General features: G+C 38.6%; 1 protein-coding gene across 1 annotated transcript; it reads left to right on the top strand.

Annotated features, from left to right (window-relative positions):
- Window positions 1-16361: 16361 nt before the first annotated feature.
- LOC131048612 (12-oxophytodienoate reductase 3-like) lies at window positions 16362-18012 on the top strand. The gene is made up of 4 exons (XM_059211601.1): window positions 16362-16471; window positions 16621-16761; window positions 16864-16994; window positions 17204-18012. Exons 1-4 carry the CDS (start codon window positions 16362-16364, stop codon window positions 18010-18012), a joined length of 1191 nt encoding a protein of 396 aa, XP_059067584.1.
- Window positions 18013-19711: the final 1699 nt, after the last annotated feature.

Raw genomic sequence — 19711 nt, 5'->3', positions numbered from 1 at the left:
GTCCCCCCTCCTCCCGTTGATCCCCCACCTGTAGTTCAGCATCCTGATATCATTTGTGAGGCGGCTTCACGAACCATATCGGCTATTCACTCTTTGTGTAGCCTTCTGGTTTCTCAGGCTGCGTCAGTAGCTTAGCCTACTCTTGATGGTAGCGGTGCATCTGGTGCTGGTGACACGTTGTCCTCGACTCCACACATATGCATGCCCCATAGTTGTGTCATGTGTGGGCACGTATGCTTGGGTCCAGTTGGACAGCCCGTTGATCCTCCTATGGATAGTGTAGATTATGAGGTGCATGATGCACTAGATGTTATTACACAGACTGAAGGATACCCTGGGGAGTCCTCACATGCTAGAGGCGAAGAGGCATCGTCATCATACATTGATGATGTAGTGGTAAGATTTGTATTTTCATAGTTCATGTTATATTTTAATTAAATATTTATAAATTAGATAATATTAAGTACTAATTTTTATTTACATGGTCTATTTAATAGTTGATGACCGAGGATGAGTTGAGACAGATTCGGGAGGGCACCTTGTCGGCCATTTCATTTGGCCTGGATAGCTTGACGGTACATATATTATTGCACCTAGTCGTTTGTATTTTATTGTACATACATGCTCATCATTTATATTTGTATTAATTAGATTATGTAGTAACTTGCATGTATATCTTATTTTACTCTTGTAGGGCACAAGCAACACGAGTGCGGTGCAGTGTGATCTAGGATCTGGTAGTGCAATTGGAGAGAAGGGAAAGGTAATTGAATGCAAATATGATTGAATGAATATTTTAAATAACTTATAGTGATTATACATGTCTAGACATAGATTGATAGTTTCATATACTTGTTGTGTATATATATATAGAGAACTCTTGGCTTCACATCCTTGATGATTACACCCAGTATACCTGAAGAAGAAGAAGAGATGCCTCGAGTAGATGTGTGTTTATTTTATTATTTAATTAGTAGATATAATTTGTTATTATCAGTGACAATTATATGCTAACTTGTATCAATGTCATGTTTCTGAACATTTGTAGGTTGTGTATCAAAATATTCAAAACATACCTCCTCTACCCAAGACATACATCAAGAGTCCTGCAAAGCTGAAGAGAAAATGTGGAGATGAGGTAAACATGAATAGTTCAATTAAATAGTTCATTTTTATGTTAACTTTTTGAATGTGAATTATATAATATAACTAATATTAATCGTGGTTTGTTTTTCTTGTGCAGGATCCTTTAGAGCCGAGCAGTGCGGTGAAGAGGATTGGTTTTGATGATCCATCAACAACTTAGGATGTTATAGATAGTTTTGGGATGCTTACATGTCTAGTTGGCATGTATATTTTGTATATGGACATACATTCATGTATTTAGACATACATTTTGTTTCAGTTGGCGTTTATGCCATATTTGTGTATGGACATACATTTGTAATCATTTGACATTTTTATATATACAAAAGTTGATATTTGATCATCTAAATTGTTGCTCATCTGTGCGTGGTGTTATCATGGAAATATTTCATCTTCATCCCAATAATTAAAAATGGTTAATAATGGGTATTTAATGAACAATACAATTCATTTCATTTCTCCATAAGTGTTGTTTTGATAATGAACAATATAATTCATTTAATGAACAATACAATACAATTTATTTAATGAACAATACAATTCATTTAATCAACAATACAATACAATTCATTCAATGAACAATGCAATTCATTTAATGAACAATACCCTACGCATGCTCTTATTTTGCCCCCCCACTTGATCGAACGCTCGGGGTCATACCCTACCGGTGTCATCCCTTGAGCGCCCTAAGTGCTCAAAATTGTCAAACACGTATAGGCCCTAAATTGAAATCTGTGGCACCTGCAAATGATCCGTTTGAACCTATGGGGCCACAAGAGGGGTCCCCCTACAAAAGCCTATCTTGGTTTTCCAAGTTTCCCTATGGTTTTATTAGGGCAGCAATTTTTCGGTTGGCAAAAAAATCGTCAGTCTCACTTAATCGAATGTTGTCACGTGGCCAATTTCTCGTTTAGCTCATCGTGATGATGAATCATCGGCTCTGACATGTCCAGTTAGGCATAATTATCCTACGCATGGTCCTGTTTTGCCCCCCCACTTGATCGAATGCTCGAGGTCATACCCTACCGACGTCGTCCCTTGAGCACCCTAAGTGCTCAAAATTGTCCAACTTTGATGGGCCCTAAATCAAAATCCATGGCACCTGTGAATGATCTATTTGAACCTACGAGGCCATGAGAGGGGTCCCTACAAAAGCCTATCTCGGTATTTCAAGTTTCCCTATGATTTTATTAGGGCAGCAATTTTTCGGTTGGCAAAAAAATCGTCAGTCTCACTCAATGGAATGTTGTTGCATGGTCAATTTCTCATTCTGCTTGTCGCGATGACGAACTGTCAACTCTGACATGTCTAGTTAGGAATTATTACCCTACCCATGCTCCTATTTTCCCCCCCCACTCGATCAAACGCTCGAGGTCATACCCTACCAGAGTCGTCCCTTGGGTGCCCTAAGTGCTCAAAATTATCAAACTTTGACGGGCCCTAACTCGGAATTCGTGGCACCTTTGAATGATCCGTTTGAACCTATGGGGCCACGAGAGAGGTCCCTACAAAAGCCTATCTTGGTTTTTCAAGTTACCCTACATTTTTATTAGGGCAGCAATTTTTCGGTTGGCGAAAAAATCATCAGTCTCACTTAATGGAATGTTGTCGCGTGGCCGATTTCTCGTTCTGCTCATTGCAATGACGAACCGTCAGCTCTGACATGTTGAGTTAGGCATAATTACCCTACGCATGATCTTTTTTTTCCCCCCCACTCGATCGAACGCTCAGGGTCATACCCTACTGACATCGTCCCTTTAGCACCCTAAGTGCTCAAAATTGTCAAACTTTGACGGGCCCTAACTCAGAATCCGTGGCACCTAAAAATGATTTGTTTGAACCTACAAGGCCATGAGAGAGATCCCTACAAAAGCCTATCTCAGTATTTCTATTTACCCTATGGTTTTATTAGGGCAACAATTTTTTGGTTGGCAAAAAAATTGTCAATCTCACTCAATGGAATGTTGTCGCATGGTCGATTTCTCATTCTCCTTGTCACAATGATGAACCATTGGCTCCGACATGTCCATTTAGGCATTATGACCCTACACATGCTCCTATTTTTCCCCCCCACTCAATCGAACGCTCGGGGTCATAACCTACCGGCATCGTCCCTTGAGCGCCCTAAGTGCTCAAAATTATCAAACTTTGACAGGCCCTAACTCGGAACTTGTGGCACCTAAGAATGATCCGTTCAAACCTATAGGGCCATGAGAGAGGTCCCTACAAAATCCTATCTTGGTTTTTCAAGTTGCCCTACGGTTTTATTAGGGCAGCAATTTTTTGATTGGCGAAAAAATAATCAGTCTCACTCAATGGAATGTTGTCGTGTGGCCGATTTCTCGTTCTGCTCATCGTGATGATGAACCATCAGCTCTAACATGTCGAGTTAGGCATAATTACCCTATGCATGCTCCTATTTTTCCCCCCCACTCAATTGAACGCTCGGGGTCATACCCTACCGACGTCGTCCCTTTAGCACCCTAAGTGCTCAAAATTGTCAAACTTTGACGGGCCCTAACTCAGAATCCGTGGTACCTATGAACAATCCATTTGAACCTACGGGGCCATGAGAGAGGTCCCTACAAAAGCCTATCTCGGTATTTCAAGTTTCCCTACAGTTTTATTAGGGCAACAATTTTTCGGTTGGCGAAAAAATCATCAGTCTCACTTAATGGAATGTTGTCGCATGGTCGATTTCTCGTTCTGCTCATCACGATGATGAACCGTCAACTCTGACATGTCCAGTTAGGCATTATTACCCTATGCATGCTCCTATTTCCCCCCCCACTCGATCGAATGCTCAGGGTCATACCCTACCGGCGTCGTCCCTTGTGCGCCCTAAGTGCTCAAAATTATCAAACTTTGACGGGCCCTAACTCAGAATCCATGGCACCTATGAATGATCCGTTTGAACCTATGGGGCCATGAGAGAGGTCCCTACAAAATCCTATCTTAGTTTTTCAAGTTGCCCTACAGTTTTATTAAGGCAGAAATTTTTCGGTTGGCAAAAAAATCGTCAGTCTCACTCAATCGAATGTTGGCACGTGGTCGTTTTCTCGTTCTGCTCATCGCGATGACCAACCGTCGACTCTGACATGTCGAGTTAGGCATAATTACCCTACACATGCTCCTGTTTTTCCCCCGCACTCGATCGAACGCTCGGGGTCATACCCTACGCATGTGACATCCATGAAGGGATATGAAGGGATATTTTGTAAACAATCAGAAACCTTTAATGATAATCAAGTTGAAGCCTTGATATTTATGCAATATGGTTCAAGTCCAAAACTGTACCCTGAAGCCACACACTCTTCCCTCTCCCAGCATACACTAACGAGTCACAAGTTAACATAGAATTAGGAAGGATTTGATGAGAGCATTTTGATTTTACTTATGTCTTGTGTATTATAATAAAGACCAATTTGCCAATGTGACATCTTCATATGAGAGAAAAGCTTCATTTTATCTCAATATAGTTGTACCTATTTCATTATTAGAAAAAATAAATATACAAAGATCTGTTATTAGTATCCTCTATATTATGGATTTGAATTGATGTTCTCAATTAGTTATTATCTGTTCAGCTTTTCTTCATAAGGCACAACCATGTGGTGGTTATCATATCAGGACAACCATCCATGACTTTCAAAGTAATTGATATTTATTCCTACACCTCACACTCACAAGATTAATAATGAAATGACATTTATGATTCATCAAATGCTGACAAAGTCTAATCAAATTTCAACTTCAAGATGTATACAACATATCATATTCAACTTCAAGATGCATACAACTTACCATATTCAAGCTCATGCCAACCAGCACTTGGAGATTGTTATATGTCGATTAAAGTACAATATATGTAATAAAACCATATAGTCTTACAAAAAAGACATCATAGACCATCTATGTCGATTAAAGTACAATTCATTTGTAACAGGGGCACACTCACAATCTAAAGTTGCAAAGCCCTGTAGGAAGCATCAAATTAGAAATTTACTAATCTGACTCATACTACTATCAAAAGAATCAAAGATGCTACTGCTAGAGAGTACCATGCTCCATTGTGGAGAGAATATTAGGTGCATCTGATGTCAGCATCTGAAAATGAAACAATGTTATTCAATTGCCAAAATCTAACTAACTTTATTTTATAAACCATTAATGAATAAAAATAGACAGGGTTAGTTGAGTGAAAGTTCGATGACCACCTTGACTAGTAGGTGTTGATGTTGAAGGCCCAACATTAACAAATGTCAAATGTTTGATTCAACAGACCACCTTGACCATCAATGTCAAATGTTTGGTTCAATAGATCATCTATCATGACAATTTGATCCACCGTAGATGTGTCTTGGCCACATGCATTTGAATCATCTTCATGATAATAAACACAACAAGACCCACAATTTAATCTCATTAATGCATAAAGGAATATGTATCATCACCAAGAGAGGGTCTTGTCAACAATGAATGATCTAACATGAACCTGTATTTTTAAGAATTGTTAGTCTACACATAAAATGCATGGATGAACATAAAGGATTTATGACAATCACTTCAACTAAAATGCATGATAATAAATGAAAAGGTGGGATTATATACCATAAAAATACATCCCTTCGAATTATATCAACAAAACCCACTATGTTGATACAAAAATCGTAATGTGATACTATTCTATATCATCAAAAAAGACCTTCATGAGCATAAAGGCTATGCGATAATTATATCATAAAAATTATCAAATAGTGTTGTCTAATAACAAAAACTGCAAAGCTCATCAAATGCATGATAATAAGTTGTGTTGCAAAAATATGTCCCTTCCAATTATATCGAGTGTACTCGCTATGTGCATGCAAAAACCGTGTTGCCAAAAAAAAACGTTCATCAATAGACTTGCATTTTGAACACATCCTTAATATACACGTAACAAACTTGACCATTAAGGTTTAATGATCATTGTTTGAAATGAAATGCATGATAAAAAAATAAGGCACCATTAAAGACCTACTACTCAAGTGTGCCTGAAGGGTAATCTCTTTGTTTAAGAGTATCCAGTATTGCTTCATGATCAGCAGTAGTCACTGTCCATAGCTCTTTGGTCTTCAGTTTTTCTTGATGCTTCAACAACTTGACATTTGTAGCTATAACAAGGTGTGAATACATTATAATGGTTTTGTGTCTCTCATAGTCTTCAAATGCAGGTATGCCATTCTTTCTAATCATGTATGTTCGCAACCAAGTTCCCACAACAACAACTGAACCTGTAGGATATGTGAACCCACCATCATTTGTCACTGGTTGTGTTAGCTTTTGTTTTCCCTATACACATCATGCCAACCAATATTCTGATCTCTCTTCATTCCCTTGCGGTGCAACAACTACAAAAACATGTCCTGGTTGTACAAGATCTGATAGATGATCATACTCAAGTGAACTTTCCATGTCATCGTTTGATAAGGATATTATTTGAGATAAAGGAGTTAGATAGTGGGGAACCCACGTATCAACCCACTAACTTGACTCGCACTAATCCCAATCACACCAAACACAACTCTGACAAAAACAAGCCAACGCTCGTGTCCAAATGGTCCATGTACTTGCATCTGAGCTGAGAAATGAATGCATCTTTGAAGAATCTTTAATTGTTTGACAATCCAATCTATCTCCCACTATTCCCTCCTCAACCAACCAAAAGAATCTGCTCACTACTGAATCAAGAGTACCTCCATGTGACAATGTTGAACTACACCAATCAACAATAGAACGTGCATCAGAGAAATTTGCACCTGAAATCCTCAATTGCTCCTTAACTAGAGCTCTCTTCAAACATGCACCTGCTCCATCATGCTCCCCCTTCCCATGCCCCACCTCAAAAAAAAACCAAATATGAGGTATACACCTCTCCACATGCATTCTACTCAACCAATAAAACATACGAGCATTCTTGAATTGACTCGTACAATTATCTAACCATATTATATGTCGGTCAATTGCAATATCTTTCTCATGCAAGAACTCAAAAAAATTCTCAAAAGAAAGTTGCACATACTCGGAGGAGTGTGATCTATCATCACTCATATAAAAATGATACTCCTTGATTATCTTCCTGTCCTCTTTTGTACTATCAGGAGCATGTCTATATGTAATGTGAACAAAAATAGCAATCTGGACTGAATTGTAGTACTGAGATTGTACCTCATTCTGTGGTTGCAATGTATAGTTCTCTGCAAAATCAACCACCGATACAATAGTGCCAATCAGGAAAGAGTTCTTACACATCCTGAACTGTTGATCCAACCATTGAGACTTATGGGTGTGCCTTGCATACTTGTAGAAAATATTTTCCTTAAAATCCAAAATAAAATCAGCAATACTCACTTCTCTTGAGACTAATTCGCATATAGAACCTTCACCTCCACTCTTCAAAGTATATTTCACTATCTCATATCATTTTTTCTGAACATAATTATTTCCAACCTTGTGTTCGCTACCCTCATGAAAACATGAAACAAACTTTGACAACCCACTGCATTCTGAGCACTTCTCATTCAAATAATCATTTCTATAGAAATAGCAGCCATCATCTCTAGGGCATAAAAATAGATCTTGCAAGTCTCTTGATGATCTTGGAAATAGCATTGCACCACACTCCTACAACATCTCATTAGTATGCATCGTAGAATGAATATGACATAAAAGTTCATGGTACATTGAAAACTCCACATGGTACTTGCAACAATAGGTATTGCCAATCTTAAGAGGAACACAATAAAATGGTTTCAAAGATTCAAAGACCCTTTGGATATTTGCAAAGTTGGATGTAATTCACAAAAATATTTGTACAACATTGTTTGGCTTGATTCCAAGAAATGTTTGGGATGTGGTGTGCGGTCTCAGTTGCCGATTCTTAATTTCAAAACGTCCTTTACATTGGGTGACACTCTAGAATTAGAGTGCCAAAATTGTTGAATCTCTTCCTTCACATTGTCAGTCAACTTTCTATCAACACGTGGAAGCCTCCCACCAAATGCCCATGTATCTTGTTGAAGTGGATCGTCAAGTCTTTGTCTTCGTGCAAGTGCTCTATCCAAAGTTTTATGGTTTATGTTAAAATCAACACAAGTTTGTCTCATTTGACGAGCCTTCCTCAATTGATGGCTTACTAAGGAGGTTGTAATCACTCTTCGAGCGACTCTCTTATCTCTTTCTTTGGTATTCTTTCCAATAAAATTGAGAGCGTCAAATAGATTTTTTGCAATAATAGAATTTCTCTCCGTCTTCTTGTTCATACGAATCTTCAATTTCTTTAGCAATGGTCTCATCTTTATCATCTTTAGCAATTGAACAAAGAGTTGTCATTGCTTTGTCAATGTCTTATTGCTAAAATTTTGGTTGAAAAGTTATGTAGCCCACAACCAAATGGTTCTTGTTGACCTCTTGCCTTCAAGATTCGCAATAATGTTCTCGTCGATTTCAAATAACCATTTTGGGGTTCTTGAAGGTCTTGGATTTGAAATTTGTCTTTCATCCATGAGAGGGTCTTCATTTCTAAAGTAATTAGGTGTTACATATGGTTCACTTGGTGAGACAATTCCACCTTCAATGTTAAAGTTTTCCACATTTTCACCTCCTATGTCAAAATTTTCCACATTTTGAGCATTTTCATTATCACTTTCAACATTTTCAAAATTTTCAATATTTTCACTTTCAAAATTTACATTTTCATTTTCAATAACTTGTGGCACATTTTCAATTTCAATTTCCTCTTCAGTTGAAATACCATTAGCAATATTTAACATACCTTGTCTTCTCCTCCTATGACATTCTCTATCTCTTCTCTATACACTTCAACTTGGTCATTTGAAAGTTTTCTTTTGCGTTTAGACTTCCGATGACTACTACTCCCCATTTCCCTCCACACATATGCTCCTTCGTGATTGACAATGTAAGTTTTCACTTTTAGAATCTCCCAAAAGCATAAATTTGTCTCTAGTTGTCTAAAACCCCGTGATCCTCGACAGAAAACATAGGACCTAGACTGTCGGCCATTTGAATCTATAGAATGGCCCACAAACCCTTTTTTTTTTGGTTTTTAGTACTAAAATCGGATATTAGATTTTATCCAATATTCAATTTTTGTACAAAAATATGTGGTCCCTGAAAAAAAATTCCCATTGCCACCATTTATGAACTAAACTGCCACATGGCAGAAATTCGATATCCGATTAAATCGGATATCGGATTTTATTGGTCATATTTTAGAGAGAGAGAGGGATAGAAGGAGAGGGAGGGAGGGAGAGAGAGAGAGAGAGAGAGAGAGAGAGAGAGAGAGAGAGAGAGAGAGAGAGAGAGAGAGAGAGAGAGAGAGAGAGAGAAGGAGAGGGAGAGAGAGGGAGAGAGAGAGAGAGAGAGAGAGAGAGAGATAAAGAGAGAGAGAGGGAGAAAAAGAGAGAGAGAGAGAGAGAGAGAGAGAGAGAGAGAGAGAGAGAGAGAAGGAGAGGGAGAGAGAGAGAGGAGAGAGGGAGAAAGAGAGAGAGAGGAGAGAGAAAGAGAGAGAAGGAGAGAGGGAGAAAGACACCATATGACACCAAATCATGTCGTTAGGGGTCATATTGTGTCCTACGACCCCGTAGGACACAATATGACCCCTAACGACATGATTTGGTGTCTTAAGGGGGTCCTATGGTGTCGTTAGGGGTCATATGGTGACCATAGGGGTCATATGGTGTCCCATGAACCCTTATGACCTCTTAGGACACCATATGACCCCTAATGACACCATATTGTTGTGTCCTAAGGGGTCATATTGTGTCTTAAGGGGTCCTATGGTGTAAATATGACCCCTAATGACATGATTTGGTGTCTTAAGGGGTCCTATGGTGTCACAAGACACCATATGACCCTTAACAACACCATAGGACCCCTTAAGACACCAAATCATGTCATTAGGGGTCATATTGTGTCTTACGGGGTCGTAGGACACAATATGATCCCTAACGACATGATTTGGTGTCGTTAGGGGTCATATGGTGTCTTGGGATGCCATAGGACCCCTTAAGACATAATATGACCCCTTAGGACATAATATGACCCAAAGCGACCCAATATGGTGTCACTAGGGGTTATATGGTGTCCTAAGGGGTCATAAGGGTTCATGGGACACCATATGACACCATAGGACCCCTTAAGACACCAAATCATGTAGTTAGGGGTCATATTGTGTCTTACGGGATAGTAGGACACAATATGACCCCTAACGACATGATTTGGTGTCTTAAGGGGTCCTATGGTGTCGTTAGGGGTCATATGGTGTCCCATGAACCCTTATGACCTCTTAGGACACCATATGATCCCTAATGACACCATATTGTTGTGTCCTAAGGGGTCATATTGTGTCTTAAGGGGTCCTATGGTGTAAATATGACCCCTAACGACATGATTTGGTGTCTTAAGGGGTCATATGGTGTCACAAGACACCATATGACCCCTAACAACACCATAGGACCCCTTAAGACACCAAATCATGTCATTAGGGGTCATATTGTGTCTTACGGGTTTGTAGGACACAATATGACCCCTAACGATATGATTTGGTGTCATTAGGGGTCATATGGTGTCCATAGGGGTCATATGGTGTCTTGGGACACAAGAGGACCCCTTAAGACACAATATGACCCCTTAGGACACAATATGACCAAAAGTGACCCAATATGGTGTCACTAGGGGTCATATGGTGTCCTAAGAGGTCATAAGGATTCATCAGACACCATATGATAGCATAGGACACCTTAAGACACCAAATCATAACATTAGGGGTTATATTGTGTCTTACGGGGTCGTAGGACACAATATGACCCCTAACGACATGATTTGGTGTCTTAAGGGCTCCTATGGTGTCGTTAGGGGTCATATGGTGTCCCATGAACCCTTATGACCTTTTAGGAGACCATATGACCCCTAATGACACCATATTGTTGTGTCCTAAGGGGTCATATTGTGTCTTAAGGGGTCCTATGGTGTAAATATGACCCCTAATGACATGATTTGGTGTCAACCCCTATGGACACCATATGACCCCTAACGACACCAAATCATGTCGTTAGGGGTCATATTGTGTCCTACGACCTCATAAGACACAATATGACCCCTAATGTTATGATTTGGTGTCTTAAGTGGTCCTATGGTGTCATATGGTGTCCCATGAACCCTTATGACCTCTTAGGACACCATATGACCCCTAGTGACACCATATTGGGTTGCTTTGGGTCATATTGTGTCCTAAGAGGTCATATTGTGTCTTAAGGGGTCCTTTGGTGTCCCAAGACACCATATGACCCCTATAGACACCATATGACCCCTAACGACACCAAATCATGTCATTAGGGGTCATATTGTGTCCTACGACCCCATAAGACACAATATGACCCCTAATGACATGATTTGGTGTCTTAAGCGGATCCTTTGGTGTTGTTAGGGGTCATATGGTGTCCATATGGGTCATATAGTGTCCCATGAACCCTTATGACCTCTTAGGACACCATATGACCCCTAATGACACCATATTGTTGTGTCCTAAGGAGTCATATTGTGTCTTAAGGGGTCCTATGGTGTAAAGATGACCCCTAACGACATGATTTGGTGTCTTAAGGGGTCCTATGGTGTCACAAGACACCATATGACCCCTAACGACACCATAGGACCCCTTAAGACACCAAATCATGTCATTAGGGGTCATATTGTGTCTTACGAGGTCATAGGACATAATATGACCCCTAATGACATGATTTGGTGTCGTTAGGGGTCATATGGTGTCCATAGAGGTCATATGGTGTCTTGGGACACCATAGGACCCCTTAAGACACAATATGACCCCTTAGGACACCAAATTTGGTGTCATTAGGGGTCATATGGTGTCCATAGGGGTCATATGGTGTCTTGGGACACCATAGGACCCCTTAAGACACAATATGACCCCTTAGGACACAATATGACCCAAAGCGACCCAATATGGTGTCCTAAGAGGTCATAAGGGTTCATGGGACACCATATGACACCATAGGACCCCTTAAGAGACCAAATCATGTCATTATGGGTCATATTGTGTCTTACGCGGTCGTAGGACACAATATGACCCCTAACAACACAATTTGGTGTCTTAAGGGGTCTTATGGTGTCACAAGACACCATATGACCCCTAACGACACCAATCGACCCTTTAAGACACCAAATCATAACATTAGGGGTAATATTATGTCTTACGGAGTCGTAGGACACAATATGACCCCTAATGACATGATTTGGTGTCTTAAGGGGCCTGATGGCATCGTTAGGCATCATATGCTATCCATAGGGGTCATATGGTGTCCCATGAACCCTTATGATCTCTTAGGACACCATATGACCCCTAATGACACCATATTGGGTCACTTTGGATCATATTGTGTCCTAAGGGGTCCTATGGTCTCTCTCTCTCTCTCTCTCTCTCTCTCTCTCTCCTTCCTTCTCTCCCTCTCCTCCTCTCTCTCTCTCTCCTTCCTTCTCTCCCTCTCCTCCTCCTCTCTCTCTCTCTCTCAATGTCTCTCTCTCTCTCTCTCTCTCCCTCCCTCTCCTCCCTCCCTCTCTCTCTCTCCCTCCCTCCCCCTCTCCCTCCCTCCCTCTCTCTCTCTCTCTCTCTCTCCCCCCCTCTCTCTCTCCCCCCTCTCTCTCTCTCTCTCTCTCTTTCTCCCTCTCTCCCTCTCCTCCTCTCTCTCTCTCTTTCTCCCTCTCTCCCTCTCCTTCTCTCTCTCTCTAAAATATGACCAATAAAATCTGATATCCAATTTAATTGGATATCGGATTTCTGCCATGTGGCAGTTTACTTCATAAATGGTGGCAAAAGGAAATTCTTTGGGGACCACAAATTTTTGTACTCAAATTTTCAAATTTCAAATTTCGGCTCGGGAATGCTTTGGTATTAAGCTTGGAAGTGACAAACCTGGAAAGTCAACTGAAAAAATGTGTTTTTCAGTATTCCTTGATTTTCCAGACTTTACACTGGTGGCTGACGACTTTTTTTTGTAGCCAAAATTGATAAAACGAAAAGGGTTTTTTAAGGACATTCCCAGCTTTCCAACAATATAAGGCTTGTCTTATTTCGACTTTAGTAAATAATTATTATTTATTTTCTAATTGAATTCTAATAATAGTTTTGATTGATATACTGATTGAAAAACACTCATAACTTTCAAACAGTATAACATTTTTTGAAACCGAAACATGCGTCACATCCTATGCTTCGTCTACTATAGGGAAAAATTAAAAAAAAAAAATTCATAAGGTTTTGACCAAGTTAAGGTGGTCAAACGTAGGAGTTTCTGAATTTCTGAAAAGCTGTAGTAAAAAAATCATAAATAATTATTTAATTCATAAAAAAAATAAAAATGTGTCACATCCAGACATGAGTCTAATACTTATATTATAAATATTATAAAAAAAATTAAGATTTGATTGTGATTAGGGTGGTCAAACATACGTCTACTTCTTATTTTTTTCTTTATATTTTAGTACCACTGCATTGAAATTTGAAATTTTCATCAAATAGGATTTTTTTTTTCCAAAAAACTAGTAGCTTAGAAACTACATTCAATTTTCTATATATTCTCTTCTTACATATTTTAAAAATAAAGTTCACAACTTATTCAAATTTTCATGTCAAGCTGCATAACTCCGATTTTTCTGAAATTTCATTGCCACTTAAGGGCTTGTTTTGGCACACCATGATCCTACACATACCCATAAATATGCAAAAAACTAAACTAAGATGCAATAATCTCAAAGCACAATATTGTCAATGACTCTAGAGCAAAAACTGCACAATAACAATAGATCTTTAGGGTGTTTTGAATGAGAGATAAAGGCTAAATTTATAGAGACTCAAAAGAGAGACCAACGATCAAGATCGATTAACAATGAATGACTGAGATTCTTCAAGAAAAAGCACAATCCTGGTTAATTGAAATAATTGAGAGATTAGATTAAGTTAATCTTGAGATAGATTCCAATTATAGCTTGATTGAATGCATTCATATTATAAGTCTAAGTCGGCATTGGAGATCAAATTTAGTTGATTCCACGCACTTGAGATAAAAACAGGTGATTCCATGCACTTTTCTTTAATTTTTTCAATATTTTTATTTAGAAAAAGCCTTTTCAATGCAACTGAACCTCTTTCCTCAAGAAAAACTTTGAGTTTTATTTTTAGAGAAGGTGATTAATTCAATTTGATTGATTTTTTGATTTCTCAAGTTATCTCAATTTTAGAAAAAGAAATATCTTAAGTTTGATTTCTTCTCTCAGTTTAATTCTTTTCTTTTGTTTTCAATTTAACTCTTTCTTGTGCAGATTAATTCCTCTTTTTATAAATTAATTCCTCTTTTTGTGATTAAATTAATTCCCTTTTTTGTGATTTAAATGGAAAATTGATTTATTAATTAAATATGCTAGGATATGGGGATGACCTGTTAGTGTAACGGTGAGATGGTTGCATTGTTTATGGTGCAACCAAGGTTCAAATCCCTGCCTGGACCAAAGCAGTGTGTTCATATACCGGTTTGGTCCCACCTTGGTAGGTGAAATTGATGGCGACTGATTTTTGAGGATGTACAGGTGATCTTGGCGGACGCATGGACTGACCAACTATGCTTGACCCCTGCTGGGTTGGTGTGCTTGTGAACCCCGTTCCTCATAGGTGTGTGCTGCTCGTGGACTTCTGTCGGACCCACATGGGTCTTTCATGCCTTGTGATGCTGTATCGGACCCACATGGGTCTTTCACCTCTATTGGTTCGTGGTCCCTACTAGGCTACCTTGCTTGCGGTTCTTCACTGTTGGTCTTGGAGATATAAGGTTGAGGAAGGTATCACAGAGAGATAAGGGTGTATGAACGTCGTAACAACTGAGGATGAGGCCCCTCAAAATGTGGTCTCACTGGTGCATAGCTCCAGTCAAAAGCAATTACCGATTAAAAAAATTATAGGATATTTAATTAAATAAATAGGATAATTGAAATAATTGATTTATTTGGAGCGATTTAATTAATTAAATAAATATTTAATTAATATAGAGTGATTTATTCGCTATGTAACATTAATGATTGAAGAATTAATTAATTAGGTGCTCAAGGTTGATTTAATTGCCTTTGGTTAGGACCTTGGTGATGTTGTCGAGATTAGGGGCCCATGTTTTAGGTGACCATTTTTAGGGTATTACAGGAAGTTATTCAAGTTTGGTAGAAAATAATGGGTATGCTTAAGTAGAGTTTTGAAGCCAAATTCTTTAATGATGACACTTTTACTTCAAATCTTTAAATTGCCAATATTTTGGAGGTATCCTTTTCTCCTTCTTCACAAAATAGGTTTTAGAGTTCAACATATCGAAAATACCGTTTAAGTAAGTGATCTCCACCTACTAGAAATTTCCTAAAAATTAATAAAGATGGATCCTCGAGAGATAACCTAAATCATATTGATATTGATGGTATTGATTGTGATTCTATGAATTTCATTGAATTTTTTTCTGTTTCTCTTAGAATCTCGTTCTAATAATTTTATGAAAACCTGGGTTATTTTCTATGCTCTTGGAGAGTGTTTGCTAGAGGTTGGACTGTTAAATACTTTTCTATAACAATTTAAGACTACCGTTAATTTAACTTCAAAAGTTATTCCAATATTCAACGAGATCGAACTTTTAAATTAGAATTATTTTTTTTCCGTAACTTTGATGGATTCTCACATTGAATTTTTATTTTTTCGAAAGGACTTTTTGATAATTAGGAAGAAAGTATGGTACCAAGCCAACAGCCAACCTTTGAAGGTTTCTTCCGTATATTTCGAATTTGGCAGCTGCCGTTGATGGAAGTTCCATCGGTAGGCCAATACATGCCTGCCTTTTACTTTAGTTAACGTGTAAAACACGAACGATTCATTTAGAAAGTTAGTCAAATTATATCCGCATGAAAACCAATGTATTTGGTAAATATTTATCCTGTTTTACTAGCCAGGATTGACTGTTGATTGTTGAATGACCAAAAATCCTTGGTAAAAAGCCTATAAATACCACCCCATGAGACGCTCCAAACACCAAACAAACCAAGCTCATCCCAAATTCTCTGGTTTGCCACAATCAACGCAGGATTTTATTACAGTCGATCTATACTTATTCTCCAAAATGGAGAGGGGATATATTTCTCACCAAGCCCAAGCTGAAGTGCCAGCAGATACCTCTTCTCACCTTCTGTCACCCTTTCAGATGGGCCCGCTCTTCAAACTTTCCCATCGGTAAAACAATAAATATGTTTTCTCGTTTACCAATTTTGATAACTTTTTATTTAATTTCTTGAATGCTACTGTAGGCTCTAAAGTTATTATTTAATATCTTGAACGTCACTGTAGGCTCTAAAGTTATTATTGTTTTTTAATTTGTGTAGAGTTGTGTTGGCTCCTATGACTCGTTGCCGGGCAATAAACAGCATTCCTCAACCTTGTCACGTGAACTTCTATTCTCAGAGGACCACCAAAGGAGGCCTTTTGATCACAGAAGCAAACGCAGTCTCACCCCAAGCTATTGGGTATGTCAAACTAAATTACAAAATGTTAAAATTGTTTGTGTACAAGCCTAGTTTTAATCGAAGCAGGATTATTCATGATGAGATTGAGAACTTGTTTTGCAGGTTTCCACATTCGCCGGGTATTTTCAGTGAGGAGCAAGTGAAGGCGTGGAAAGATGTGGTGGATGCGGTTCATGCCAAGGGCGGCATCATTTTCTGCCAGCTCTGGCATGTCGGCAGGGCTTCGCACACAGGTTCCACATTTCATCAAATTATCTTTTATATTGACATTTATTTGATGATACTGTCACGGCCAAGATTTAAATTTAGGTTAGACAGCTATGCTCATGACAGACTTGGTATTACCAACCAAACCCCCCCAAAAAAAATCTTTTATATTTCTGTGCGCACTGTGGATTTGGTTTAATGTTTGAGTGGTGTCCGCTGTGGATATTTGTTGCAGTTTATCAGCCCAATGGAGAAGCTCCCGTATCGTCCACAGGCAAGGCGATATCTGAGGAATGGAGCGTCTTGATGCCGGGTGGCTCCAAGGCTGCTTTCTCCCCACCGCGCGCCCTTTCCACGTCCGAAATCAGTGGTGTTGTTGAAGAGTTTGGTAAGGCAGCGAGGAACGCCATGCGCGCAGGATTTGATGGCGTGGAAATACACGCGGCACACGGTTACCTGATCGACCAGTTTCTCAAGGACGGCATTAACGACAGGGTGGACGAGTACGGCGGGTCCTTGGAGAAGAGATGTCGGTTTGTCATGGAGGTGGTGGAGAGAGTGGTGAGGGAGATTGGTGCCGAGCGTACCGCCATAAGAATATCGCCCATCATAGACCACATGGGGACTACTGATTCCGATCCGCTTTCTCTCGCCTCTCACTTGATTGGTCTGCTGAATTCTTATGCTCTTGCTTACCTCCATGTGACTGAGCCCCGATTCACTAAGGAAGGCCTCAGAGACGAGGGTGCGGCAGAGGGCGAGAGCTCGACTGCGGCCATGTGGAAGATGGTGAAGGATGAGTATGGAGGGAGGGTTATGAGGAGCGGTGGATATAAGAGAGAGAGTGCCATGAAGGCGGTCTCCAGTGGCAGCGCAGATTTGATATCATTCGGTAGGCTTTTCATTTCGAATCCTGATCTGCCACTGAGATTCGCTATTGAAGCGAAGCTCACCAAGTATGACCGCTCTACTTTCTACACTCAGGACCAGGTCGTGGGTTACACTGATTACCCCTTTTACGTCCGTGAAGATCTTGAGGAGTAGGTTTGTGGAGGAGAAGAAAAAGAAGGTATTGAAGAGAGTATAAAAAAAATTAAAACTCTAGATTGAGCTATTAATCTAAGAAAGGATAGTAAATTAAAGAAAACATTTTTTATTAATTGGTTGAAAATTTGGTCAAATGAGAGAAAGCTCAATCTATGAAAGTAAAATAAGTAAAATATATTTTTTTTTAATTAAGGTTATTCCATTCACTACGTTACTATCCCTATCCTATTTGAACATCTCTTTCACTGTGTATTCTTCAATGCCAAACACCTCAATACTTCAAATCTATTAAGTCCAACATACATTTAAGCATTAAAGATACTCATCCAATCTATATGTATAATTCAAAGAGTCTCTCCATGCATTAATGACTGGAAATATAAAATGATAATCACCCCTCATATCATCCAATCAAATCTACAAGTGTCAAGAGATGATTCTAAAGTATGAAAAAAGAAGATATGACATGAATCAATATCAAGTTACTAAGAAAATCTTCAAAAGCGATCAAGACAATCAATTTCATTTGATTTTTATCAAGATATACAATCTATGATCAAGACATCTAAGCTAATATATTTTTTGATCAAGATCGTATCAATAATGAAGAAATCCAATATACCCCAACAAACTTCATTTCCTAAAATGAGACTCTTAGCTCTTTTAGACACACTAATAAAAAAATGACAGGGATCACATCAATAATATAGATAAACAATCTACTATGGCTTTCAATGAACTTCCAAATGATGAAGTAGCAACAAGCATGACTGAGGACAAAGCTCTAGTATTCTATCAACTAGGTCTTTTAAAAAATGAAAAAATAACAAACATTGATTGCTATCAACTACAAAACATGGGTTAGCATCTTGCTTCCAAAGTAATAAAAGTCCTAGTGAAAATAGAATCCCTCGATTCATGTATTACTATCAAGGAAAAGGATTAGGCATGCATGAACAAAGCATTTTAGAACTAGTATAGTTTTATGCAAATCTTAGACATCAAGGTCTAAATTATTCCATTGATCAACAAATCTAATGATGTTAGCGATATATTGTCAATAGAGGGGACAAATTCATCCACTATGAGCAACAAAATAGGGAAGATGAATACTCCTTACCAAAAGGTTGCTAAGAATTTCATATGAGACATGGTGAATTCAATGAATAAGTTAACGAGGAGTCTATTGATAGAATCAATAAAATAGTACGCGTAGAAGCTACCTCCCTTAAAGAAGCTAAAAAATATTGAAGTGTGGAGGAATGATATGCAAATCGAGCATGATGATATTTTGAAAAATGGCACCAAGGAACACGAAAGTTAAGCATACGTGTAGAAAATGAAAAATGAAGCCACTTTTCTTCAGGCGAGTATCGTATGGTCGTCGTGGGTCTGTTTATATGTTTTGCCGGTTTGCAGAATTGAAACAACTGAGACGAATAAACATTGAATTTGATACAAGATGGCTAATAAGTATAACTCACGACTTGATCATGAGTAGAGAAAATAGAGCGGTCATACTTGTTGAGCTTGGCTCCAAGGGCGAATGTTAAATAAGTCTATATTAAAATTCAACATATTAGTTTTATTCTATGTTTTGCTAAATGTTAAATAAATCTAGGGGCTTTACTACATCAAGGATTTCAGTTACTAATATTATAATAATATGTTTCAATGGTATTTCTTATAAAAATTT

Source organism: Cryptomeria japonica, chromosome 9, assembly GCF_030272615.1.
Source record: "Cryptomeria japonica chromosome 9, Sugi_1.0, whole genome shotgun sequence".
Classification (NCBI taxonomy): domain Eukaryota; kingdom Viridiplantae; phylum Streptophyta; class Pinopsida; order Cupressales; family Cupressaceae; genus Cryptomeria; species Cryptomeria japonica.
The sequence above is the reverse complement of the archived record's forward strand: the minus strand, read 5'-3'. Positions and strand labels throughout refer to the sequence as shown.